The sequence below is a fragment of the Cyclopterus lumpus genome, chromosome 22, assembly GCF_009769545.1.
Source record: "Cyclopterus lumpus isolate fCycLum1 chromosome 22, fCycLum1.pri, whole genome shotgun sequence".
Taxonomy (NCBI): domain Eukaryota; kingdom Metazoa; phylum Chordata; class Actinopteri; order Perciformes; family Cyclopteridae; genus Cyclopterus; species Cyclopterus lumpus.
In genome coordinates, this window is record NC_046987.1 from 8057022 (window position 1) to 8083818 (window position 26797).

The following is a 26797-nucleotide window of genomic DNA, read 5'->3' on the forward strand; positions in this document are numbered from 1 at the left end:
ACAAAAAGGGGGCCTTTTTGGTCCTACGTGTAGTGTCCCGAATTGGACGCTAGGAGTCGTCGCGCTGAGCAGATTTTCTTGTTGAGGTTATGCGCCATATTGGCAGTCTCCTCCATCTCGCCAAGCGTCGAGCATGCATGTCTCTAACCGGTTATTGAGGAGATATCTGTAAATAGTTACAGCCACCTGCGAGCAACACCATGGAGGCCGTCAAAGTCTTTAACAATGAGGTTTGTCTGAAACCGCTGCACGACTCGGAACACATTGAGAGTAGACGAATGTAGTCTTATTCACATTCGCGGTAGCTACCGTTAGCGTCTAGCTAGGAGGAGAGGAGGGCAGCCTGACGCAAGGCCGCTGTTTATGCACAACAATACAGCGACAACATCGCGGTACTCGGTGGCTCGTTAATGCTCACCGTACAGACTGTAGCTGGGGAGACAGCATGTTTGTTAACACACGTCGTGCTTGGTCGTATATGAGCATGTACATATTTTTTCCCCCACGGACTGTTTGGTGACAACCATAACGTTGACCAACTGCTAACGTTAGCTACAAGTTAGCAAAACGAGATAACTCGGTGAGCTAACTCGCGTTAATTTAACGCAGTACGGACGGGAGGAGAGATACATCACACATGTATTGCCATGGACGTCTGACCGAAGAAGAAGTGTGAGCGCCCCGGTGTAACGTACCAGTTGCTCAGAATATAACGCCAACCGTTCGGGCGACCCGGTTAGTTAACGTCTGCTCGCTCACGTGAGGTTAACCGCTAACTTGAGTAACCGAGAGGGCTCAAAGCTGGTCATGTTGGCGCACCTATTTGTCCGCATTGACACTTTGGCTCGCCGTAGTGAGCTCAACGTCCACTCACGGTTCACAAGTAATACTAATTGGATTGAACGCAATTCCGTCGTGAATGGTCATTTTAATAGTAGTAAAGCTCCCTGCCCTCAAACAAACATCCACAATGAAGCATACGGCGAATAGACGAGAGTGCTTAATGCTAGACTACTGCTTATAATACAGCCTCGAATGGATTATGCTTTAGTAATTACACTTTATGACTAAATGTGTTTTCTGTTATTTTTTTCAGCTCTACTCATTGAATGAGTACAAGCCACCCATCTCCAAGGCCAAGATGACCCAGATCACCAAGTCTGGAATCAAAGCTATAAAAGTAAGTATGTAGTGTTAAAGGATGAGGCAGGTAGTGGGGAATAAAGAAATGGTCACAAAAGAGAAATTCTCCAATATCGTTGCTTAGTCATCCAGCTGGCATTATTTTTCTATTTTTTAATATTTAAACTTAGGGTAAAAATGGCTCTTAAGAGAAAGAGCAGGTCCACAACTGATCTTAGTTATGGAGTGAGTCATTAAAGGTGTTTCAGTTTTTAGAGTGACAAATAAGAATAAGAACCAAAAAAAGAACAGATATTGAATTCTCTTCCCAACATATAACCTCTGTTTGAACTACATTATTGTATTTCACTTGATTAATAGTACATGCTTTTAAAGCAACATATAAATACTACTTTATTAAATGATGGCCAATTTGTGGTTGAGGGATACAAAAGACTAAACCTGAGCTACGGTGGAAAGAAAGATGCAAATGTGGACTTTGAGGACTGATTTAAATTATACAACAACATTAAATTACTATGCCATTGGCAGTATGCCCTCATTGTACTTGTACAAGCTGCTGATCTCCTTGTGTCAGTGATATGATCCATAACAATGCAATGTCAGCTCAGATGAACTGATCCACACAGTCTAGTGCATTTTTTAAAAACATCTTTGTACCCTTGTGAATTCCTGTAGTACAATATGTAGGAAATAATTATATATTTTTTTGATAACAGTTAAATTATATACTCGTGTAAAAGACTGAAAGGTTTGTAAATGTATTTCCACTTCTGGTTACTATATCCTTTCATTAATACCTTTTGGGTATTGCATTAGTTACAAACTGTACAGAGGATTCTGTTATCTTCAGATGTCTCTATGCTTTCTGTAAAGCCAAGAGACTGAAGCTCATGTCACACCAACATGTAGTTGGTAGGTTCAAAACTAAGGCAGGAAGTGAGTAAGCATTTTTGTTTAGTGGAATGAATTAAGATGAGAGGGTTCACGGGCAAGTCCATGGATGCAAGCTAGGGTTGTCACGATACCAACATTATAACTTCGATACGATACCTGCCATAAATATGATACACAATACCAGAATTCGATACAATACCACAAATACGATACTGGTATATTTATCCATAATAGTAATAAATAAAACATCTGTATGGTTCCCTTTTTACCAGCTTGTTCCTGCCCAGCTTTTTGAACACTTAACAAATGGCATTAATATTAGTATTACTATTATTATTAAACTACATGGTGCCATCATAGCATTGATTATACACGGCTATGTAGGACTTTTGTCCGTATCTGACCAGATGACTACATAGTTCCTTCCATAAGTATGAGCAATTTTAGAGTTACATAATGTTACAGATGCATGTTTGAGGTAAAATAAACCGTGGTCTGTGTGGCTTTGAAACACGTTTTGTAGACGGGTCTCTGTCTGTCAGTGGGCTTTCCTTCACTGTCTGTAGCCAAAGTACTTCCACATTTCACTTCTGGCATCTTCTTTTCCAAAAAGCCGATGACGGTCGGCAAAAGCTCCTGCACTTGATGCCATGTCTCCCCTGCGATCACTCACTGTGAGCGCTGCCTGTTGCGTGTGCCTGTACCTTTTTTAGTATCAATACACCGTGCAACATTAATGCAAGGTTTATGTTATACAGGTCTATGTTTTTGCTAATTTCAAGTTTCCATAAGGGATGCCCCATATTATGCCGGAACCAGAAGCAGAGCCTATCATGTGGGGACTGAACCGCACTAGCAATTTTCCATTCAACTGGAATAACAATAAATGTTGCTTACATCAGATAATATGCGTTGGGGGTATGAAGTGGAGGGCTGCAGCAGGATTGAGATCCTAAGGGACTCCGTATTAACTACCAAATACATGGTTTGGGACACAATTGATTGAGTGTACTTAACAATCTGTACCGTAAAGTTGCTTGTGTGTGGATTTTAGCAGTTTTCTGATTGCGAAGTGATAGTTTTTTAGTATATGAAAATTAGACAGCTAGACCAAGATATGGTAGTCACCATTTGCGTAATCCAATGCAGTATTCTGTGTAGCCATTTGTTTCCAATGATGTTAGTATAGTATAAAAATCAGCCTGAAGAGACACAGCATTTTATATTGGGTTTATATCTCACCTAACAACATGCAGGGTTTTTATTATTGTTAAAGTTACATTATTATTGCATCATGGTGCAGATTAAGGCACAGATCACTAAAGTCTGCTGCTCTGGCATATTCACATGCTGTTTGGATCTAAAATAAGGCACTCAGGAGACTGCTTTATATGCTATGCTGTTATAACCAAAAATAACCAAAAATTGGATGATGCAAAACACAATTTGAAATTGCATTTAATTATGTTTTAAAAAAACAACGACCTCAATACAAAATAACAGTCTTTTATTTTATACTAAAGAAAATGAAAGTAACATGTTGCACTATGAGTATTTATTAGGGCTGTCAACTAATATTCTAAATTCTCATATATATTCTAATAGTACAATTTTAAAAAGCAGCACGACTGTGGATGGGACTCCCACATCACTTTCATTAATTGAAAAGGAAATGTAATGATGGTTCAAGCTGAACACGGTGAACAACACCTGAAATGATGGCACCTGATCCTAACAGCAAGGGTTGTTATGTCATGTAAACAAACCGCTTGCCTATCAGCTGTGCTCTCCAGATCAGATTGTAGATGGTTGAGTTTTACTTGCTATTTCTTTACGTTTGTAGAGAAAAGGTTTTATATTGTCACATTTACTGGGAAGGACATACAATATAGCCAACAACAATAAGGTAACTTTTCAGACGATCTCCCTGCAGCCGTCTGCCATCTTATTTAGTTTTCTTTTGTGAAATGAGATGGGGGTTGTATAGATAATTCCTGTCACGAATCCGCTGCTTCGCTGTCTATTGCGGCACTTTCAACGTATGCGACAGGAATAAGAAGAAACGGGGTGTCTGAAGTGCAGTGCTGCGTAGCTCGCTGCCTGTCGAACACGGTCCAGTGGCCAAAAAACACCAAAATGGATATTTGAATAGTTCTAACCCATTTGTTTTTTAAGAAAATGGTGTCATCCCCAGTATGAATTCTATTATCTTAATGTATAACACAAGCACAGCAGACATTTTTACTTTTCATTGTGAGAAAAGTTTCTAATGGCACAAATAGAATGGAGCCATTATTAAAGTGTCCCACCAAGTCAGGACGGTGAGCAAGCATGCACAATACAAGAGCCTGAAAGCAAACGACTGAATGGATTTCATTCATTTTATGATTTACACCGTTGTTTTTCCTCCTGTTATACGTCAAATTGCAGTGCTTCATTCTACTGTTTGAGTGAACAAATTGTTTTGAATGGAGTTTGACAGCTTTTTTTAAGCCACTGCTCAGATTGGGAGCCAAGTTAGGTTCATATTGGAATAGATTGGTTTCATACAGGTCCAATGGATCTACATAAACAAAATAATAATAGAATTAGTTGTAAAAGGGATTACTATTATCCTAAAAACTGTACGACTAGATAATTTGTTTTTAACACGATGTCTACGCTTGACCTTCAGTTCTCTGCCAGTGTTTACAGTCACAGCTTTGTTTTCACCCATGTCTTGGCAGCACTATATTATGCATATTATATTGTACACAACCGCTTGAAGCCGTTATGTGACCTTTTGTGTAGACAGCGGCTCAATAATAACAAACAAAAAATACCAGTCATCAGTTTGATTACAATATTTTGTTTGAGAATTGAATACGGTTTCAATGATCTTGCAAAAGTAATGGCAAATCCGTCACTTAATTTAGCTGAAAGATAAGAGATGTGGCACTATAATCAACTTTAACTTCTTTAAATGTAACTTACACAACCATTTGGTCACCTCGTCTATCGTCCCTTTCAAATCTTGCAAATGGTGTCATTGTAAATGTTACCAGCTGAGAAATAATGTTTTGTTCTGACACGGATCACATGTTTACGGTAGATTATGCTATTTTGATATACTCAGCATTTTGTTCGTTGTCTAAAAGGCTCTGTAGTTAACATGGCAATGTGAGACACAAGCGCATGGAGTCCGTAACTAAACACACCCACATCATAAGAGCTTCTAATATTGCACTCGCCTGCAATAAAGAACTTCTTTGAGAAATCCCTCCCCCTTTATATTTAGTTTGACGTACGTGTTTTTAAAAAACATTTGGATCAAGTTACTATATTTTGGTTAGAAAACACCTTTCTGTAATTAGTCTTCTGTTCTTACACTACACTAATGGCTGGTTTCCTGCAACTTGGGTCTATTAAACGCCTGTCAGCAAAAAGGCTGACAAACACTGACCAAATACCTATGACCATCTGTGGTTATAAAGGTTAAAGGGATGCAGGCCAAGAGTCAATATATTTTTCTTAACAAATGCATATTATATATTTCTTGGTATTCTTATTACCATAAATGTTATTACAACATGTAATTAATTCAAGATTTCAAGGCCTGACAGCTAAAGACCAGGACACCAGTCCTCAATGATAAATCATCTGATAATGTGTTTCCTTATCCTGCCTGTACTCTAGTTTCTAAAGGAACTGCTGTGCTTTTGGTGTTGTTGTGCCATGTGTTGCTTGAGAATAACACCCGTTTCCCCTTCCCTCAGCAGCTCCCCCAAAGCACTGAAAGTGAAGCAGGAGGATGGGGTGGAGAGAGTTACAAAGAGATAAGAGAATCCCTTACCAGCTTAGGTAGGAGTATGGGTTGTTTCACAAGGAAGATGGAAGATGACTTAAAATCCTTTAAAACTTAATTTGCTCCCACACACTGCTGTTTCCCCTCTGGTTGTCATGCACTGGTCAGTGTTGGCTTTGTGCTCTTGGTTTTGTTTGAAGTTGAAGGTACAACTGTGTTAATTTTCTCTTTTGTATTGTCAGATGACAATGTTTGTTGTGGTCTAATTGATGCACTTTTCTTTCTTGGAAGTCAAGTCAGAACATGTCCTGATTTGCTTCATACTGATTATTGTTGGCGCTTGATCAATCATTAGTTGATGTGATGGGGTTGTGAGGATGCAGACAGTCAAGTTGCCATTGGGGATTTATATGACTTTAACCTTTGTGTTGTTTTGTGCTGCTTTGACATGAAACGCACAGTTTAAGCAACTCAGCATTCATCCTCAACATAACAGACATCACGTATACATCTTACTAATTTCACATGGTATAGGCCGGGCAGAATCTTTCACAGTTGGTAGTCGTTCAAGGGCCAATGTTGGTATCGCATCAATATGACAGTATTTATTAACATGGTAATTTCATTCCCCGAGGGTTGTTTGTTTCACGGTGCATAAACCCTGAGTGTTTGTTTTGACAGAGTAGCAGTGACTCATGTTGGCTGCACACGCAGTGTGTTTCATATTTGCACATATGTTGAGAATGGACCGCGTCAAGTCCGCTGATCCGGTTTTGGTGTTTAAGTTACCGTTTCAAGTGCTGATTTTATCAACAAACAAATTTATTATTTTGTCAATTAATTTAAATGTGACCCATGTAGCCTAATCCTACAGTATATTGTAGAACTGATGTGGTTCACTCACCTGATTGACAAGCTCAACAGATGCCTTTCACAGGCTTTTTCAAGGCAGCAAGCAGCCTTACCTTTTTATCCATCTATGGTGTTATATCCAAAATGCTTTCACACATTACTTCTTGAAGGGTTTAGATTCATCTTAACTTTTTCAGTATGCCTTGCTAGTTTCCTTCATTTTGCGTTGTTGGAGAGAACAATAGTTTAGTGTACAGATAAGGTAACGGGGATGCAGTTCAAAAGCATGCCACTGCTGCGTTTCACACTGTAGACTAGGGCTGCAACTAACGATTATTTTAATAATCGATTAATGTGTTGATTATCTTTTCGATTAATCAATGAATCGAATAAAAAAAACAAAAGCATTAATTTCCAACCCTTTATTCAAAAACAGAACTGACAGTGCAACAAATCTTCAGAAAGTGCACAAACAGGTTGCTCCTTGAACATCCCTGAGCTGTTAAAGTAATAATAAAAATAAATGGACAAACACAAAAAACATACACATGTATGCTTTATATCTGCCAAATATATAGGCTTTTTTAGAATAAAGTGCACAAAAAGATGTATATTTTTGTTTAAAGGGACCTGAGCTGTCAGAATAATAAATCATTTATATAAAATAAAGAAAAATACAAATCAGAAAAAGTCAGAACTTGTTCTCTACACTACACTCAGACGCACACCCTCTCAAACTCTCACACTCAAGTTCACTTGAAGCTTGTTCATTAAATTATAACCATCATTGTAGTAAGTGCAAGTTAAGTTCATTTATACACTACATTTAAACAGTGCTATAAAAGAACTTTAAAATAATATTAAAAAGTACAACACACACACATTTATTTGTAAACAATAACCGATATGGAACAAAGCACAGAATATATACATGACAAATGAATGGGCCAAAAAAGGCGAGTGACTAAAAACGTGTCTTTAGTCTTGCAAACTATACCACCCCTGCTTTACTACGGTTAACGAGCTAACGCTAACTTGTCAAGCTGGATAACGAGTAAACGGCAGCACCAGAAGAGCTAAAACATTCCTCACTTCAAAACGGGACACAAGTAGGATTCTGTAGTGACTTACCCTGCTGTTGAACTCCCTTCCTCCTCATCGAGGACTCCAACATGTTTACGTGTTAGGTGCTCTGCGCTCACTCAACTTTTTTTTTTTATATACTCAAACACACAACGAATCGATAATGAAATTCGTTGCCAACTCTTTTAATAATCGGATTTTCGATTCGTTGTTGCAGCCCTCATGTAGATATTTCATTACAGTTTTTATATTATTTTCTCCTGGCTTCAAACTGTCGTCTAAATGTTAAATACAAATCGAAAGCCCTATAACAAATCTGTATCTATATTAGTAGACTGCACTCTACTGTCAGGACTCACATTGTCCTCACCACAGTCCTTTTCTCAATTTAATTTAACCCATCTTTCACTTTTTATATCTTGGCTTTAAAAGTTCCCACTTTATTATCCAACAACCTTTTAAATAAACGCTTTGACGTCAGTACACAGCTACTGATAAGGCTACGCTAACAAAGCTTTATTTGCCTACTGAAATACTTGACCTCAGTTTCCATTGTATGTAACTTCATACTTTTACTCCACAACATCTCAGTGGGAAATATTGTGCTTTTAAGGTCACTCCATTTATTTAAATGATATCAGTTACTATATAGGCTACTTTTCAGATTCTTAATACAATCTATAAATTGACTAATAAACTATGATGTATTATTAAGTAGTATATCGCCTAATTATTATATAAAGTAGATAAAATTAACTCAACCTTTACCAGCTGTAAAATTAAATTGATGAACACATTATTGCATCAATAATTATAATTCAATGATATAGGCCTACTGTTAGTATACCATTTTATATGGGCCATTCTACATAGTGAGTATCATTTTGGTACTTGAAGAATATTTGAATATTCTAACTATTAGAATAATAGTATAATACTTTTGTTCTTTTACTCAACTGAAATTTTGAAAGCAGGACTTTTGCTTGAGTATTTTTACACTGCTTAAGCAATCATAAACATATTTGTTGTGTAAATAGAAATGGTGATGACACGGCAAAAACAAACTCTCAAAGCATGGTAAATGAGACAGGGTTTGTATTTCAAGACGGGTTGGGTGTGACATGGCCGCAGATTGCGCACTGAGAAGAGTACGGCCCGGTTAAGACTCACATTGGGGTCCGTGGGCTCCGTCAGGGGGAGAAAGGGCAGCAAGCACTAAGTCCTCAGTCCCGGGAAGCACCGCAGTGAGCAGTCAGCTTGGGGTGCTTTCAAGCTAACGAGGCCAATGCCGCGAGTCACTGTCACTTTCACTTCCTGAGCCAAACTAGATCGGGCTGCTACTGCGAAGGAAACGCGCTCAGAGAATGAGAGGCAGCCTTTTCTTTTTGTGTTCTGGGAGTCTGGGCTGTCATGGGTGCATCTTCCCCTCTTTATTGCAGCCCTCAGTCCTGAAATCCTATTTTGATTAAATTAGATATATTTGTGTTTGTGATATACTTGTTGCTTCCCTTGTTGCGTCTTGCTTCAAATGCCACAAGTTCCCAGCATTCATCAAGTGTCAGTTTGAGAGCTCATCTTGGATCAATTATGTCATTGTTTCATTATTTATATAGATTGTTAAAGGGACTCACCTGCTTGATACTTGATGAATGTAGCACAATGTGTCCATCAAAATCCACCTTTGTTTAGTTTTAAATAAACTTAATCCCCAAGTTACTTGAACGACGAAGCTTTTAATACACTAACAGAAAACTTGGGACAGCAGTTATCGTGTATTTTAGTAATTGAGTATTCTGCCAATTATTCCATCAATTTAATTGAACAATGTAATAAGATAAGCAATGTATATAAAGTTATCTATTTTACATTCAGAGCATTAATATAGCAGCAAACAATTATTTGCTATGTTAAGATATAGTGCATTTTGCGCTTATAAGTAGTAATAATAAAAATACAAAGGAAAAGATTGAGAAGACTGAGCTAACTAGATTTGTATTGCTTTAATTTAGGGCTGCAACTAACGATTATTTTAATAATCGATTAATCTGTTGATTATTTGTTCTATTAATCGATGAATCGGATAAAAAAACAAAAAGGCATTGATTTCCAACCCTTTAATCAGAACTGTGCCAGAAAATGCACAGGAAACAGGTACCGTAAATTCAGGACTATAGATCGCACCTATCTATAGGCCGCACCTGCTAATTTTTAAAAGAAAAAAGAAATTGTACCTAAATAAGACGCACTTGTCTATAAACCGCAGGAAAAGGGGGCGTGGCTTGTCTCGGTAAAAACAGTTATTTCCGCCGTTCACCGCGGAATAAATAACCACTAGTTCTGCTTTATACTTGTTGTGGACATCCCATAAACGTCGGAACATCTAACGCCCTGGTGTTTGGGTTCATAACATCACCCGTAGGCTCACACAGCTCGGGGAATTTCACCGACTCCGTCTCGATAACTTCCAGGGGGGCAGGAAGGAGAGGGGGCGTGGCTTGTCTCTGTAAAAACAGCCGTTCACCACCGGGGAAATAACCGTTAGTTCTCGCACAACGTTACGGATCTCTTCGATGGTCTTTGCTCAACCGTCTTCTTTTTTTTTGCTCCGCACTCAACTCAACTTTTTTTTTTATATACTCAAACATCTCCGCGTCTTATTAGGTGGCGTAATAATCGCGCAACACAACAAATCGATAATGCAATTCGTTGCCAACTATTTGAATAATCGATTCGTTGTTGCAGCCCAACTTAAATTGCATACAGTAATATTATCTGTCAAAACTTACCGGTACACATTTAGTGCATTATTGTGCCATATTACTTTCTGGATTTTAAAGAAAACAATCTGGTTTAGAAATGGTGCGTCAGGTATCTGTGGCAATATCAGGGACCAACCCGTCCCATCCTGAAAAACTTTCTTCGCTGTGTTTTTGTTTAGCTTGTTTTCTAGGGCACATGTTCCGAGTCATTTGACATAACTAGCTGCCCTTATTCACAAATACATAATATAGACTTCTCTTCAAATAAATCCCCTTGTTATAGGCACAGTAACGCAAGATTCTGTGGCAATGGATCTCCACGCATGGCGTGTTACTTCCCTCCTTTCCTCAGTGACTCCATGACTTTAGCTTTGGTTTGGTTGTAGTGTATCGCTGTGTCCGCAAAAACATCTGGAACTGAGATCCAGCATTCCTTCTGAAGTGTGCAACATAGCGCCAAAGCTCTAATTCTCAATGATACAAAGTAGATGTATAATAGGTAGACAGGTTACCTGCCCGTCAACGTGCTCTCTTTGCGTGTCAGCAGAGTCTTCAAAAAGCTGCTATCTTAACAGCTGGGAATACCAACAATAGCTATGTTTGTTGTTTCATAATGATAATTTGGGGTGGGTGGGGAGGCCCGAAAGCCTGTCGGTGTTTAGCGACTTTTGGAGCTCGCTGCTCGCAACTTTCATTGGAAAATAGTTGGCAATGCTGGACAGAACTTTTCAATTAGATACATTTTTTATTTTATTTTATCTACTGTAACTCTTGCTAGTTTCTCAACAGTACTGTAACCAACGAGACTAATTTGTATTGATAGACATCTTACTGGTGTTGTGGTAGTTGAGACTACAACGAGCTCAGGCTCAGACCGTAATATTTATTAAGTGCACTTGTTGCACTGTCCTGCTGGCGCTCACACTTCAAACTTGTGTTACTGTTATCACAATCACTGTGGTTCTAAAACAGGCTTACCTTTTTTCTCATCTCGTTTTTATTATGTCTTTGTTCCACTCAGCACCTGTAGGTGCAAAGTTTATTTTAATACAAATAATTTACTGATTATTGTTTATTAATTGTTATTTAATATTTCTACCAACCAACTAGTTATGTAGAAGGGCTTTTGCCAATTTCTGTAAACCTAATGTCAGTTGTTAAAACCCCTAGTTGTTGAAACTAATAGTAGGCTTAACATGCATACCTATGCACACGTTATCAGTCTACAATTGGTGCTAGATCAGTTGCCTACAGACCGGTCCTCTCTCTGGGAGAGAGGCATGCCTGTGCTCAGTAGGTTTACAGAGAGTTTAAAGTCATGCACTCTGACGGTTGGACAATTAATTAAAAAAAGATTTAACATTACTTTATTATTCATATGGAAAGAAAGTCTTTCTTAATTAAACGACAACAGTAGAAATGTTTAAATAACTCACTATTGTTAATTATACTCTTTTCAATGCCAACAACAAATGTAAATTTGAGAACGAGAGCCATGGTCATCTCCCTACAATGAGAAACGATTATTGTTAGGCTGTGTTTTCTTCTCTCTGCCATGACGTCTGTCTCTGTCTCAGAGACAGTCAGAGAGGAGGTTTGAGACGAGATCTCACTCCGTAGCTACTAAAGTACCAATAGCTACGCTAACTTGTATTGATTCTCTGGGTATTTACTACTGTCTTTATTGGTTTCCGTTTAGAATTGTATACATGTATTATGTATCTTGTATTAGTATCTATGACCACTTTTACTATTACATTATTATTATTATCAAACTTTGTGATATTGATATCATAGGATGCAAATTCAGCTATTCAGCAAGCTCAATTGGTCTCTTTCTGTCTTCATATATTTAGAACCTGAACTTTCAGTCTGTGTAGCTCTCATCTTTATACAGTCCCGAACTCCTCCAACTTTGCACACATTTCCTCATCAGCAGTCACCGCTTTTCTCATATCATTTACATTGTGATTTTTTTACTTATGTCTACGTGTCATCAAAACTAAACTAATTATTTTCTAGAACTGTACAAAATAGTTTGATGCTTCATCCATAAGATTGACATTCAAATTATTAAGCTGTTCTTTGTCTATTAATGTTCTTTTTTTAATTTATTTTTACCCGGTATTCTCTGAATATTTGACGGCAAAAGATTAGGCTGCATTAATGAGTGTTTTCCCCTACATTCATTCTCCAGTGGCACACCGGTAGAATCATGAGCACAGCTGCTAAAATTTCACCCGATTCCTCAGCTCTTGTGTTAAACTTCTCCACTCACACACTGAGTGGAGCAAAGACAGACTGGGGAAGTGACCAGTTAGACGGTCTAGTGAATAATAAACTAGCCTATTCCAGTGGTGGCTGTGTGCGATTGTTTCCGACTTGTCTTGTTATCAAACCATTTCCCATAACCCCAGAGTGTTGTGAAGTTAAACAAATTAAATGAGATATATGCAGTAATTTCTAACATTTCTAAATAGTTTTTATCTAACGAAATAGTTTACCTAACTCCATGTTTGTTGCCGTTCAACCTTTCAAAAAACTATGGTCAGAAAAACCTCTTGCTCTCCTGCTTACAAAGGGAGGCTAGACTGCCAAATTATATTCATTCAAGGAAGTTAATTGAATATAATCACACAAATCACTTTATTCAAATTGAGAATGTAAACATTTTTTTTTTTAAGGGTGATGACAAACGAAGCTTCATTCGAAAAACCTCAATAGAAGCTCTGAATGTATTTCAAAATGTTATTTTTGTTATAGATTTATAGACTTTCTCATAATGGCATGTTGCCCAATATTTCACGTCTCATTTTAAGTCATAATCTATGCTTTTTACGACAGTGGTGTCGTCACCAGTCACCGCCTCCTTACCTTTCAGTCACTGGTTAATACAGAGTAATTAAAGATGTTACAGAGCCACACCTCTTTGAAGTGAAAAAGACAGACGGTCTTCCTCTGTGATTCAGTTCAAACGGGCCGTTGGGTCTTTGTACACCAGACCAGACCCGACTAGTTTGGCCTTTTAAAATCACTTTCAGCCCCAAACTAATGATTGTGTGCTTTGCTTGTTTTAATTAACACATTTAAAATCCCTTTTTTCATTGTCAAGCCATCCTGTTTTGCCTGTTCATATCGGCCAGTGTTGACTATATTATAATTGGCTTACTTGGACTACTGATGTGTTTAATGTGTTTACTCTCTACTTATTTAAGGCTTATGTTGTGCTAATTCTATCATTGAGTTAGGTTATTTAGTTTAGAGCATCTTTAAGGCATCTGTTGAGTTATCTAAGATCTTGTCTGTGACATCATTTCAGGCTTGAACAAGGCGTCGGCTTATTAGCAAGTTGTTTGGTGCATCTGACACTTTTTTTATTTCTAAAATTGTACTGTCAATAGTGTCTTGACACAAATCAATAATGTCCAGTCACTGCAAGCATTACTCAGGACACATAGCTGGCTCTGAGTTAAACGGCATAGCAGTTAAGATGCTTTTCATGGTTGGTATTCCTGAACATTGGTAACCTGTTTTCCTTGAGTGCATAGTTGAAAGCTTGTTAGTTTTAAATTGCTTCAGCTATTCACGGTGTTTTAGTGTTAATATGTACATTTATTTCAAGTATTTAAGTATTGATTGATTGATAAACTATTTCCTTGAAAATCCCTTTCCATGGAGATGTTTTTTGTTTTTGAGAGTGCAATATCTATGCAAAGTTAGTGAAATACTAACAGTTTGATGCTTGTAATGCATTCGCCACAAAATCACATCACAGCACCAAAGTTTAATTAGCGATAATTGATTTTGACAGCAACACATCCCTCTGATTGTAGGCTTCTAGTATCCCATCCTTTAATCTGTGGCTTTTGTGCTTAATTTATTTAAAATATTATATTTGTCTATATGGTTCCTGTGACAAAGAACCAGACACTCTAACCACTTAGTCTCCTGTCCTTTGACTCCATCTACTGGCTGATTGTGGAACTTGAGCTTGTATTAGATATTTCCACACCAGTCGACATCAATTGGTGTGGCTAAAGAGTCATCGTTTTATCTGTTCAAAACCAAACCAAAAAAAGGCTGCACAGCATGTAATACTTCAGTTGTTATTATTAGGAATATATAAAGCTTCAGCAAAGATTCTTCTCATCCACCATTGAGGCTTGAATGTCAGTGTTTTTGCATGTTTCTTTAACCTGTGCTACACATTTTTGACTGCAGAAAGTCTTAGTCTGGGCCTTGCTGAACATCTTGCATTTTTATTTCGGCGCCCACGTGTTTATTTTTTAACTCGACACCTAAAATAGAAGGTTTTTCCTCTTCTTTTTGTTCTTCTAATGGAAATATGTACACACCAGTGTTGTGGAGAATGCAGTGACTTGCACCGCTCTATACGTAATTGGCGTACCAGCTTTCATTATGTATTTTTTATTTACATAATTATGAAAATTAAACTGCCCTTAAAGAAAGGGCTAATGGCAGCAGCAACGCGGTCCTTCAGCGATGTACCGACCCCGTCTATGAACTATTTTTGCAAATCAGCACGTTAGCGCTGGTATTTTCCCTGATTATTAGAGAAAAGGCTTTTAAAACTGCTGTGCTTGTTTTCAACCCTGAGTACTTTGTCAGTTCAATAATAAGTGTGTGATCCCAAAGTAATAAGCCCTGAACCCGACTGTACACGAGGCCTCATGTGTGTCCTTGCTGTCCCCGACATTCGTACCAGTCCTCTCGGAGCACGCAAAGGGGCTTTTGTACCGTGCTGCCTCTAGCTGTTAGTCGTTATGCATAACATGAGATCGATGTGATTATACTTTAAAGGTTATAATAAGTGATTTCTTCGTTATATCGGAAGCATTGAACTGTGCTTAAACCTCTGTCTGTCACTGGAATTTGATTTCCCCTGCTGGGTCCTGTTGATGCAGGATGACAATCAAAGAGTTTCCTGCGAGTTTATAACTTCAGGTCTATACCTTCACGTGTTGCATTTTAGTTCTGGTCCAGTTCCTGTCACAATGTATAGTTTTTTTTTCCCCTTAGTCCAGACCAGGTGAACCAAATTCCAGGTGTGAAAGCCCCCATACGTGTTGCTCGCTAATGTTCTGGGCAAAATGACTGGCCATACCTCAGCAGAGCATTTTAGTTTTCTTCTTCCCAGTCGGATGAAATTTGTTTTGACGATTCGTTTAAGGTCAAATATTAGCAGCAGGGGCTGTAGCTGTGCACGGCACACAAAGTGGTGCTTTTGTAAGCCAAACGATGGCTTGTTTTGGCACAAAGTTATTATGCTGCTTACCATGTGTAATTGTTGATATAGATAAATGCACCATATTTTACAAATATGACAATTATTGTTAGTAAATTCCTCTAAATTAAGACTTAAATGCATACTGTGGGGCGACTGTGGCTCAGTGGTGAGCAGGGTCCACCTTCAATCAGGATCGGCGGTTCAATCCCCGGCTCCACTAGCCCATGTCGATGTGTACTTGGGCAAGACACCTAACCCCAAAATGTCTCCCGTAGCTGTGATTACGGTGTGTCAATGTTAGTTACTGCTGATGTGCAGGTGGAAGCTTAGCTCCTCCCAGTGTATGAATGGGTGAATGATGTAGTGTGAAAGCGCTTTGAGTGGTCAGAAGACTAGCGCTATACAAGTACAGGTCCATTTAGCATTACACTGTTTTAGATTTAAGCAGAAAGAAATTTGTATTAAAAAGACGCTCCATAATAATTGGCTATTATTTGGTTCAACCTGTGCTGTCTTTTCCTTCTCCTGCCTCACCTCACAACAACAATATAGTAAATTTTTATGTAGGCCAACAATATGAGAGGAAACAAGTCTGCCTTCAACTACAATTTAGCTTGGTCTATAATTTGAGGCTGAACCAAACTGTCAAACGATTAATGCTTTGAGCAGGCACAGCCAATAGCTGGAGAGCTACCGTACTGCCAGCTGTCAGTGGATGGCTGTCTCCTCACCTCTTGCTGGCTGCCATTACAACCTTTATGTTGTAATGACTCTGTTTGATTGAAGAGTGCTTTGACTGAACAGAGGACTGGACAGCCTAATGAAAGTGAGAATTTTGGTCTTTTAGATTTACACTGTTATTTTGACCTTTTCTTACTCGTTTACATAACCACATGCGGGTGCTGAATATTTATTAAATAATCAGCAACAATGACTAGAAGAAGGTTTTTGCTGGAACAAGCCTCACTTAGCAGACTACTTTTCTGATGTTATGTTATGAAATGTCTTCCGTTTTTTTAGTTTTTCTGTTCAGAACATTTGTCTGAGAGCTGCTCCTGCTATCTATTCTATACTCGTAGAGGATTATCGATTTTTACTGCTTCTTACCCATTACAAAAGTAATTTTTCTTACTTGAACAGTGATTATTGGCATCTTTCTGTTACACCCCACAAAATCGACAATTTACCTTCAACATTGATTATTCTGTATGTTCCAAGTCTTAATGTAACTTAAAGTTCATAGAACTTCAGTCACTCAAAATGTTCCCTTTCCTCTGCTTCTCTTTCAGTTCTACAAGCATGTTGTCCAGAGTGTGGAGAAGTTCATTCAAAAGGTGAGCTATTCTTAAAATGAGTCATCATCTAAGTGCAGTAAATAAATAAATATAACCCTTATTGTACAAACCTTATCGGGACATTTCATTTAGTGATGATTTGGGGATTTTATATATTCGGTGCGAGTGCAACGTTCATACTTGTGCAAATGTCTTTTCTTCTAACAATCAATTTCACATGATGCTTGTGATGCTTGAAGCGTAGCCCTGTAAATAGGTTGATGCATGAAAGGCCCCAGACAGTAACTTCATATATTGTTTCACTGTTATTAGAATATCCTAACACCAGCTGTCTGTTTCTGTTCCACAGTGCAAACCAGAATACAAGGTCCCTGGGCTGTACGTCGTCGACTCCATTGTCAGGCAGTCGCGGCACCAGTTTGGCATGGAGAAGGATGTGTTTGCCCCGCGCTTCAGCAAGAATATCATTGCAACGTTCCAGCAGCTCTACCGCTGCCCTTCAGATGATAAGGTCAGACATTTTTAAATAGGTTTTGTATGTTCCTCTCTGGCTTTTGATCACGAGAGATGATATTAGACCCCTTGATATATGCCACAGTTTTACAGAAACCAGTGCTTTAAACAATAGATCAGGGATTGGCAACGGTCTCTTTCTATTTCATTGGAAAAGTAAGTGAGTGAAGAGTGAAGTCATTCACTTAATGTTTGTAGGGCCAAGCTACCAGGATTTTTCACAGAGACTTGTGTTGGGTAAGAAACATCTGTAACTCAGCAGATATTTTTTCAGGGAAATTAACACTAATAGCTGAATTCAGAGTTATTTTCCTTCCTCCATTCATGCTGTGGGGGTTTAAGGAAATGCTAGTGCAATTGCTGTATAGGACCCATGGATGTGGAACATTTCCAGAAGATCTGGATATTTTTATCTGAACACTATTCGCAGAAGTCAAACTTTATTGGCTTCATGCGCCAATGCCAGTTTGTTCCCATCTCACATTATCATGGATAAATATGAGAAATTGTTCCCCAAAAAACAGAAAAGTAAATTAAATGACATTTTACCTTTTTTGTGGCCGTCTTTGGCCTTGGACTTTTTGTCGGTCTTCTTTTATCATAACAGCTTATTTTTTTAAGGCTGCACCTGGCATAGTGTCTTTGCATTTTTACTGTTATGTCAAAGCTGAGTGTTTCATCTTCATCTGTTTTCAGAGTAAGATAGTGCGAGTCCTGAACCTGTGGCAAAAGAATGCAGTCTTCAAGAGTGACATCATCCAGCCTCTGTTGGACATGGCGGCAGGGATTCCCCCTCCCAGCATCACACCTGTCATGTCCAGCAGTGCCGCTCCAGTCAATAACGCTACACCTGGTCAGTCAAAGTGCACACAGAACCATACACCAATAATGTGGTCAGATAGCTTGTTTGAACCAACTATGAAATGAGCTTACTTCAGAGTTCATACGTTTCAACTCCCCTGTTTCTGTGTGTGCAGGTACCCCAGCTACCCCTGCTACCCCAGCTAACATAGTCCACGGTCTGCCTGATTGGGCTTCCCAGATTACCAACACAGACACTGTGGCTGCTGTTGCACAGATCCTACAGAGTCCCCAAGGACAACAGGTTAGTGAGCCTGTGAACCCACCATGTCGGTTAATAAACTTTGAAATTGAAACGATTTTAGTCCTCAAGAATCTCTATTTCCAGTAAAACAGTACGTTGTCCTTTTGGCTTGAGTCGCCTCTGCAGCCTGAGTGGCTGTTGGTGTTTTTAAATGTAAAATACTGTGTTGTCGCACGTTGTAGCTGCAGCAGCTGGTGCAGAGTCTACAGATGCAGCAGCAGAAGCCCCAGCCATCCCTTCTGCAGGCCTTGGATGCTGGCCTGGTGGTTCAGTTGCAAGCTCTGACAGCTCAACTCACTGCCGCCGCTACTGCCAACAGCATCAACCCCCTGGAGCAGAGGGTGTCCTCTTTTAATAAGGTAATGCTGCAGTCAGCAAGTAAAAGTTTCTTATTCCGTGTGTCAACTGATGCCTCCTAATGTGATTATGTTATGTGCTCCTTGCAGAAGCTTCTGGGTCCTTTTGATTTTGGGAATGATTCTGATCGCGGTGAAGAATCTAAAAAGAACTCCTCATCATCTCAGTTGTAAGTTCAGTGTGTTTTATGATACAGATATTATTTCTCACACGTTAATACTAACTTAATAGTGACCCAGAGTCAATGTGTCAACGACCTTCATTGATCTAATTGAGCTGCTGACCACTTCCAGGCCAATGGTGTCAGAGCCCATCAACAGCTCCCTCTTCCATCAGCTGGCTGAGCAGCTTCAACAACAGAACCTGGAACAGTTTCAGAAGCAGCTTTTAGAGCACCAGCAGAAGGTACACATACAGATAATTGTTTCCCAAACAAGTTATTTTCAGGACGGATGATGTAATAGTTGCAATTATGGATACATATGCCTTGACCTACCTGGTGAGATGCCCCGTTGATAAATGACACATAATCGGTATACTGCTCTTTTCTTCCTCCAGGCAATGAGCATAGAAGGGCAGGACTCAATCTTTGGGCACGAAAACACAGTTGCATCTGCTCAGAGCAGCAGCAGCCAGGCACAGCTTCCTGAGCTAGATAACAAGTTGGATGACACCATAGATAACCAACAGCAGGTATGCCTGGCCAGTGGGCCTTTACCAACACCTGTAAATCATATTTATTTGTACTGTGGTTGTGTTTATTTACATTTGTAAATGGGATGTTTCAACTCAAGGACTGCACCAAGTATGTTTATTTAGATGTAAGCCTAGATCTTACAGTTATTACTGCAGTTTTACATGACCTTGTATTTCTGTGTAGAGGTCTGAAATAACCCTGTCTGTTGTTTAGGACATGGATCTGGACGAGGGCCCAGATGGTATGGAGGAGGAGATCTTTGAGGCAGAGGAGAAGAAGATCACAAGCACACGTTCCCGAACACGCTCAAGGTCGCGCTCTAGGTCAGTTCTACCTATTTCTAAAATATCACTTTGTGCCACGTTACTTTTTGAATATGGCTGAATCGTCTTGTTTAAGTTGAATAAGCTATGAACTTTTAACACGAAAGTCAGTCTGGAAAGAATTTACCAACGTTTTTTATTGTTTTCTCTCTGTAGGTCTCCCAAGAGGAGACGGTCCAGGTCCCGCTCCGGCTCACGTAAACGTAAACACCGTAAGCGTTCACGCTCACGCTCCAGAGACCGCAAGAGGAAGTCATCAAGGTCTTACTCGAGTGAAAGACGTGCCCGAGAACGAGAGAAGGAGCGACAGAAGAAAGGACTGCCTCCCATCAGGTCCAAGACTCTAAGTGGTAGGTGGAAGTTATTGTGGCAGTTTTTGCATCACAAATATGTTCATAGTTGTTTGCCGTTGGTGCTTTTCTGATGAGTATGATTTGTTTCCCTCCTAACCTGTACCTAGTGTGCAGCACGACTCTGTGGGTTGGCCAGGTGGATAAAAAGGCCACTCAGCAAGACCTCACCAACTTATTTGAAGAGTTTGGCCAGATTGAATCTATCAATGTAAGTACACTTCTCCCACCAACCCTCTAATTAAGTTACTGTTATCCAGTTTTTTGATCTGAAAAATATTAAAATATTGTCATATGAACTTAGATTTGTCAATACATTAAGCTGCCTCTCAGCAATATTTACATTAGAGTATCTATATCTTTTATTTCTTTGTCATTCATCTATACTCGACATTTGCACATTTTCATTCATACATGTAACCCTTTTGTCATTCTCCACAAAATGCCGACTTTTTTCTGTAACCTTCCCACGTACTATGTAATGTAATCTGTATGTGCGCGTGTTCCTTCAGATGATCCCTCCCAGAGGCTGTGCCTACATCTGTATGGTCCACAGACAGGATGCATACCGCGCCCGCCAGAAGCTCAGCACTGGCTCCTTCAAAATTGGCTCCAAAATCATCAAGGTAAACATTGCCTTTTATAATTTAATTGATTGTATTCTCATTCTGCTTGCAATTTCTTCTGGTGTAGTTTTCCATTAACCCCTTATGGGGGAATGTCGGAGACAGTTTAGCTCTCTAGGTCGATGGATCCTTGTATGCTCAAAATATCTTTGAGAAATGCTGTTTCTTGACCGTCTCTTGCGTTTGTATCTGATCCAGATTGCATGGGCTCTGAACAAAGGGGTAAAGCAGGAGTACAAGCAGTTTTGGGATGTAGACTTGGGCGTCACCTACATACCTTGGGAGAAGGTGAAGCTGGATGACCTGGATGACTTTGCCGAGGGAGGAATCATTGACCAAGAGACCGTTAATGATGGTGAAACAAAACACATTAGCATAATAACTTATTTCAAACAAACGCTCTTGTTGACTCAGTAGCAGTGCTTGTGCAGATATAAGTAAGACATGCAGGCAGGTTTGTACATGCAGAAATTAAGCATAAACCAAATTTTAACGAATGAAGACAAAGATTTTGTCGCAAAATTACAGCTTAACTACCTGAATCCAAACAAAGAATGTGATGATGGTTTATAACTTTGTTTACATTTTCTTGTTTGTTTCGGCAGAGTGGGAAGCAGCCAAGAATGCTGAGCCAGCTAAGGAAGTTACAAGTCAGCCATTAATCGTTGAGACTACAGCAGCATCCAACACCCAGACTGAGACCTACAACCAGCAGGTCACCATGATGCCTGTACAGGTACTCTCTCAATCTGTGGTAGAATGTGAACAGTTTATCAGATTTTAACCCAGTCTTCGGGAAGAACATGTCGACAGTGCTTTATTTTTCTATTAAGCAATAACTAGGACTATCTTGATCTGTTAGACATCCAGAGAGCAGCTGTTTTTTTCTCTCGAAGACTTTAATAGAGGCTTGGGCAGCTACTGGGACATGGTCAGGAACTTGTGGACCATATGACTTAATGAGAATAAATTACAAATGTTTTGTATGTACACTCTCATATCTCTCTTATCCAGCTCCCAGTGGCCCAGGCTGTTCCCAGTGCTGTAGGTTTGGTGCCTCCTACCTTCCCCGTCACCATGGGCATACCCCCACCCGGCTATGGGCCGCCACCACCCTTCATACGGGCTGGCTTCAATGCCTCACAGCCTCCGCCAGGTATATGACAGTCATATAAAGAATCATATGAATAATTAATCTGACCTACAGAAATTGACACGCTCACACAGAAACATTTTCTACTGTATAGGTTTTATGCAGGCAGCACAGACTGCAGCCATGGTCTCAGCAGCCACTTGTGAGTTTTTATGACATTGTACAATGTGTGCTTTCAACACCTTTTTGATTTCATTTGTATTTGGCTTGGATTAAATGTGTGGTTTTCTCCTGTACCCACCTGTAGCGTTAGTGCAGCCTTCAGTGGCAACCGGCCAAGAAGCTGTCAAGGAATCACTATTCAGTGCTATGATTCCTCCGACCAGCACTATCCCTGGTGGCTTCATGGCTGGTGTGTTCAACCCAGTGGGAGTCCATGCTCAGCAGGCCACCAATGAGAAGATGTCACAGTCTGCAGACGGTATGGATGCTGCTGCAGAGCTTACACTGCAAGGTGAGGCAATGCCAACATGTTTCTGCATGGAAGAGACTAATAGATTTTTTTTTAAGACTGTTTATATTTGTGGTTGTAAAGGATAATTGTGTTCAGCTGAGAATAATTTTAACATGTATTTCTGTCATTGTGTTTTGTCTCCAGGCATGCAGAATGCAGTCCGGAGTGGGATGGGTCTCCTTGGAATGCACCCCACAGCTTCACTCGCCCACCAGCTGCATCAGTCTGGCCTGGTTGGTCAGAGAATGCCTGGCCTGCTCCCTCTGGATGTGCGACCTAACCTCCTCCAACCTGGGGCTGCCGCCCGCTTCCCCCTGCTCATGCAGCAGGGCCCTGCTGGCCTCCTTGAGAGTTCCCTCCAGGCTCAAGCCCGTGCCAGAGCTCCCTTCTCTCAGCTGGACCCCTTCAACAGGGCTCCCAACCTTAACAATGAAAATGTATCCAAGACAGAAGATGAGTCTTCCTCTGGAGCGGATGAGGGCAAAGACCAGGACTACCGCTTCCCTCCAATGGAAAAGCAGAGCACAGGCCTGCTGAGGACCCCTCCACCAGAGCAAAGGGAGCCTCTTGGAGGTGGCGCCGGAGCAGCAGGAGGTGGTGCAGGAGGCCGGCCTCCCCTGCTCCAGACCCCAGGGACTCAGCCAGCCAGAACCAGCCTAGTGGGACGTCTGCAGGCTCTTGCAGGCTTCACTCCTGATAACCGCTGGAACCAGACTAGAGGCGACTTTGATGAACGAGATGGCGTGCGAGGAGGCCTACAGGCCCCTCCTGGTCCAAAGGGGTTCCAGGAGGAGCGGCCCACACCTGGGCAGAACTTCCCCAACCGCTTTGAAAGCCGTCCTGCGACAGCAGGAGGAGCAGCACCTGGCGTTTCGGGTAATGCTGGGGCTGTTGGGGGCCCACAGGCCTGGAACCGTAGTAGTGGTGCTGCAGCAGCACCTTTTGATAGCGAACTACATCAAGACCTAGATGATCGAAGACGCCCGTGGGACAGGCAAAGAGACAGAGATGAAAGGGATTTTGACTTTAGGAGAGAGTTGAATGGCAACCGCCATAGCAGAGAGAGAGAGCGGGAACGCGAAAGAGATAGAGACAGAGACAGGGAGCAAGGCAGAGACCGCCCCAGAGAGCATGAACGCGACAGGGACCGCGACAAAGAGAGAGACCGTGAGCGGGAAAGAGAACGTGGGGGCTGGACACCTCTTCTCCCTCTGCCTACACCGCTGCTTCCAACTCCACCTCTTAATCCAAATTTGACCCTGAACCAAGGCAAACTGCTCGCTCCACTCAAATTGAACCCCCAGATTCAGCAGCGATTCCAGTCCCCACTCTTGCCCCAAGCTCAGGGGAAACCATCTCTCTTGGGTCTGACTCAGCCGCTGCCTCAAGTTCAGACTAAGTCTCCACCTCCATCGCAGAGCCAAGCAGCTGTAACTGAGCACCAGTCAGAAACCCCAGCTCCGTCTGAAACATGTAGGGCACAGTCACCACCCTTAGCCCAATCCCCTGACCAATCACCTGACCAGTCATCTGACGACAAAGGTCAAAGCCCATTGACTGAGGCTCCCGACCAGGCTGAGTCATCACTACAACCTGAGACCCCTCCACAAATAGAATCGCCATCCCAGCCCAAGACTCCATCCCCGGCCCAGTCCCCATCCAAAACCACTGCTTCTCCAGACACTGAGACCCCAAGCCAAGCCTCACCGCTGATTGAGGCCTCATCCCAAGACTCACCTGTGGCCTTCACACAAGCTGCCAGCCCCCCTGAAGAGACTCACTCTCTGGAGGAGCAGGAAAGCCCAAGGAAGGATGAGAAGGAGTCACCAGAGAGAGCATCCTCACGCCAACCCCAGTGGGTCAATGGAGCTGGGATGGACAATAGCACTGTGGCTGAATCTACACCCGACACCTCTCCTGAGTCCTCTCCTGAGCGCTTTCCGGAACCCACTGAAGAACCCTCTCCCAACTCTGTGCTCCCTGAAAGTGAACCGGAGCAGCATGCCTCTCCTGAGGACGTAGACAATGAACAGAGTGAGCCCATGGAGGAAGCTGCGAGTCAGCCAGTGGTAGACACTTTCACAGACACTGAGGGGACATAATCATCACTCAGTAGGTAAAAGATCATTTTGTAAAGTTGTCTCTTCTTCTCTGTACTCATGTCAGCAAACCACCACATGGGACATGCCGAATATTGACTCGCATCAGTTATTGTCTTATAACCAATAACAAATGATTTTATCTCTCACAAATACCAGTGTACTTAAATAGAAAGCGTGTTAGCTGATTTATTGATAGATAATTTTGTTTGTGTTTTTATTTACTTTTTTTAAGTTGTAATGCCACCCCACCCGTTTTAATTAATCTAAGCGTGGCGAATTTCAGTCAATAGCCGACCAAAATGTTTCAATTGTATATGGGGAAAATGCGCTTTGACCTTCCTATGGAAGAGAGTAAAACATCCTGGCTGTTCGACAATGGATTGAATACAGTTGCAGACGATACTTAAAAAAGGCGGTTGCTGGCCCAATTTCTGTCTGTCTCTTCTTTTGAAATGCTGCTGCAAAGTTTTCAGTGAATGCTTTTGTGGTGTCCTGCTTTCTGTTTCTACGCAGAAAAAATAGCCTGCATACAGTGAGACAAGTACAGCTGCTTCTAATTGGAAAAAATGAACATTTTTAAACATGAAAACATGACTGTTGTATCCCCAAAATAAATGTCTGTAATTTGTTTCCAATTATACAGTGAACACAAACACAAACTTACATGCCAGGGGGACGAAACGGAGAAAAAGAACAGGGGGATATTCTCATGTTGGGTGCATTTTGTTTTAGTTTTAAATAAACATGCTTTGTCTGTTTTAAAAACACATGCTTTAGAACTGTTTTCTAACCCAGGACCAGTGGAAACTAAGACTGCTTTACAGGCTCGTACACATGTGTGCTGTCACTTCAGTCGATTTGATGTTCTCGCAACTCAAGTTGCTGCTATACCATCCATCCACAGAGCACTTTGTTGGATGCAACCGTGGGACTTGTAGTTTTTAGTTACTGATGACTTCCGCCTGTATGTCTGCCTAAGCTTTTGCTGGGTGACTGTTGAGGAATGGGATTGTGCCTTTTTTTAATGGATTTGTCGTTCACGATGCTACCCAACACGACTGTGTGATGTACACCAGACTGTGCGTGCAACTCGGTTTCAGGCGGCTCTATGAACACAATGCTACCTGCTCAGAATTGACTGGCCTACCATTTGAATGGTAGCTCGGGCGCTTTGTACAGCACTCACCTAGAGGAGAACAAGTCTATGTACTCCCATCGTTCTGTGCATGCAGGCCTGTAGCCATGTTTAACCTTCTTGTCTCTCTTTTTTCATTTCATACTTGTAGTGCTTTTCTGTTGAGACATACTACTAGAAATCCATAGTCTGCTGTTCTCTCAGACCAACATGTCTACTACAGGAGTTGTGATGTTGAATAAAAGTTAAAGGTGCATCAGATTTTTACCCCTCTTATTGTCATGAATCCTGACTCAGGCCGATAAGATGACTTCTTGCGCACACGCATCACCACTGCAGCTTCAAACTGAGATAACGGAACCATTTTATTAGTTTAAACCAATGAAAATGTAAAGAGGTTGTGGGACATGCATATCTAGTATACCATCGTTGTGTATTGAAATTATGAAACATCTAGACTTGAGGCACTAACTTTTTTTTTGTTTCTTAGTTTACTTACTTTCAGACTAGTCAAAAAATAAACCACCCTGAGAACAAACTCCCATGAGACCTGAGATGCTGTCCCACGGTCAATACAACACTTTCAAATCCCTGCAATGCACTTTATTCCACACCTAGCAATAAAGGTGTAGAGGACTCCCAAATGCCCTCCTACTAAATCAAAGTGCTGCTTTCTATATTAGAATATACATGTAAAGCAGCCATCTGGCACCTCAACTGAACAAAGGGGGTAGGGAGGGAGGTGAGGAGGAAGTAGGAGAAGATGCTGGTTGCCCCTTTAACCCCCCGCCCCCCTGCACTGCCAGAGACCCGGCTGCTACAGCTGGAGGAAGTGCTTACACAGCACATCCTAGCGTAGAGCTCTGTGCTGTCTCTTTGCTCATTTATGGCCCAGCTCGTGTCAAACCACTAGCTGGAGGA

The 26797-nt window shown here is 40.9% G+C and overlaps 2 protein-coding genes across 5 annotated transcripts in view; both read left to right on the forward strand.

Moving 5' to 3' along the window:
- The first annotated feature begins 96 nt into the window (after positions 1-96).
- Positions 97-26135, forward strand: scaf8 (SR-related CTD-associated factor 8). 3 transcript variants are annotated; one of them, XM_034525575.1, is made up of 21 exons: positions 200-230; positions 1097-1180; positions 5796-5880; positions 17056-17100; positions 17411-17572; positions 18271-18427; positions 18552-18679; positions 18862-19038; positions 19126-19205; positions 19330-19441; positions 19595-19729; positions 19947-20056; positions 20213-20406; positions 20517-20617; positions 20919-21032; positions 21231-21387; positions 21638-21768; positions 22047-22188; positions 22280-22327; positions 22433-22639; positions 22784-26135. In XM_034525575.1, the coding sequence occupies exons 5-21, from the start codon at positions 17486-17488 to the stop codon at positions 24739-24741; spliced, it is 4038 nt and encodes a 1345-aa protein (XP_034381466.1). In that variant the 5' UTR covers positions 200-230; positions 1097-1180; positions 5796-5880; positions 17056-17100; positions 17411-17485; the 3' UTR covers positions 24742-26135. The 3 variants fall into 3 exon arrangements, with proteins under 3 accessions (XP_034381465.1, XP_034381466.1, XP_034381467.1); XM_034525574.1 differs by lacking the exon at positions 5796-5880 and having other exon boundaries at positions 97-230; XM_034525576.1 differs by lacking the exon at positions 200-230 and having other exon boundaries at positions 1130-1180; positions 5799-5880.
- Positions 24732-26797, forward strand: part of tiam2a (TIAM Rac1 associated GEF 2a) — an 81608-nt gene continuing 79542 nt past the window's right edge. For both annotated transcript variants that reach the window (XM_034525571.1, XM_034525573.1), the window contains exon 1: positions 24732-24755. The gene's annotated coding sequence lies outside the window, so the exon portion shown is untranslated. The remainder of the gene's footprint in view (positions 24756-26797) is intronic.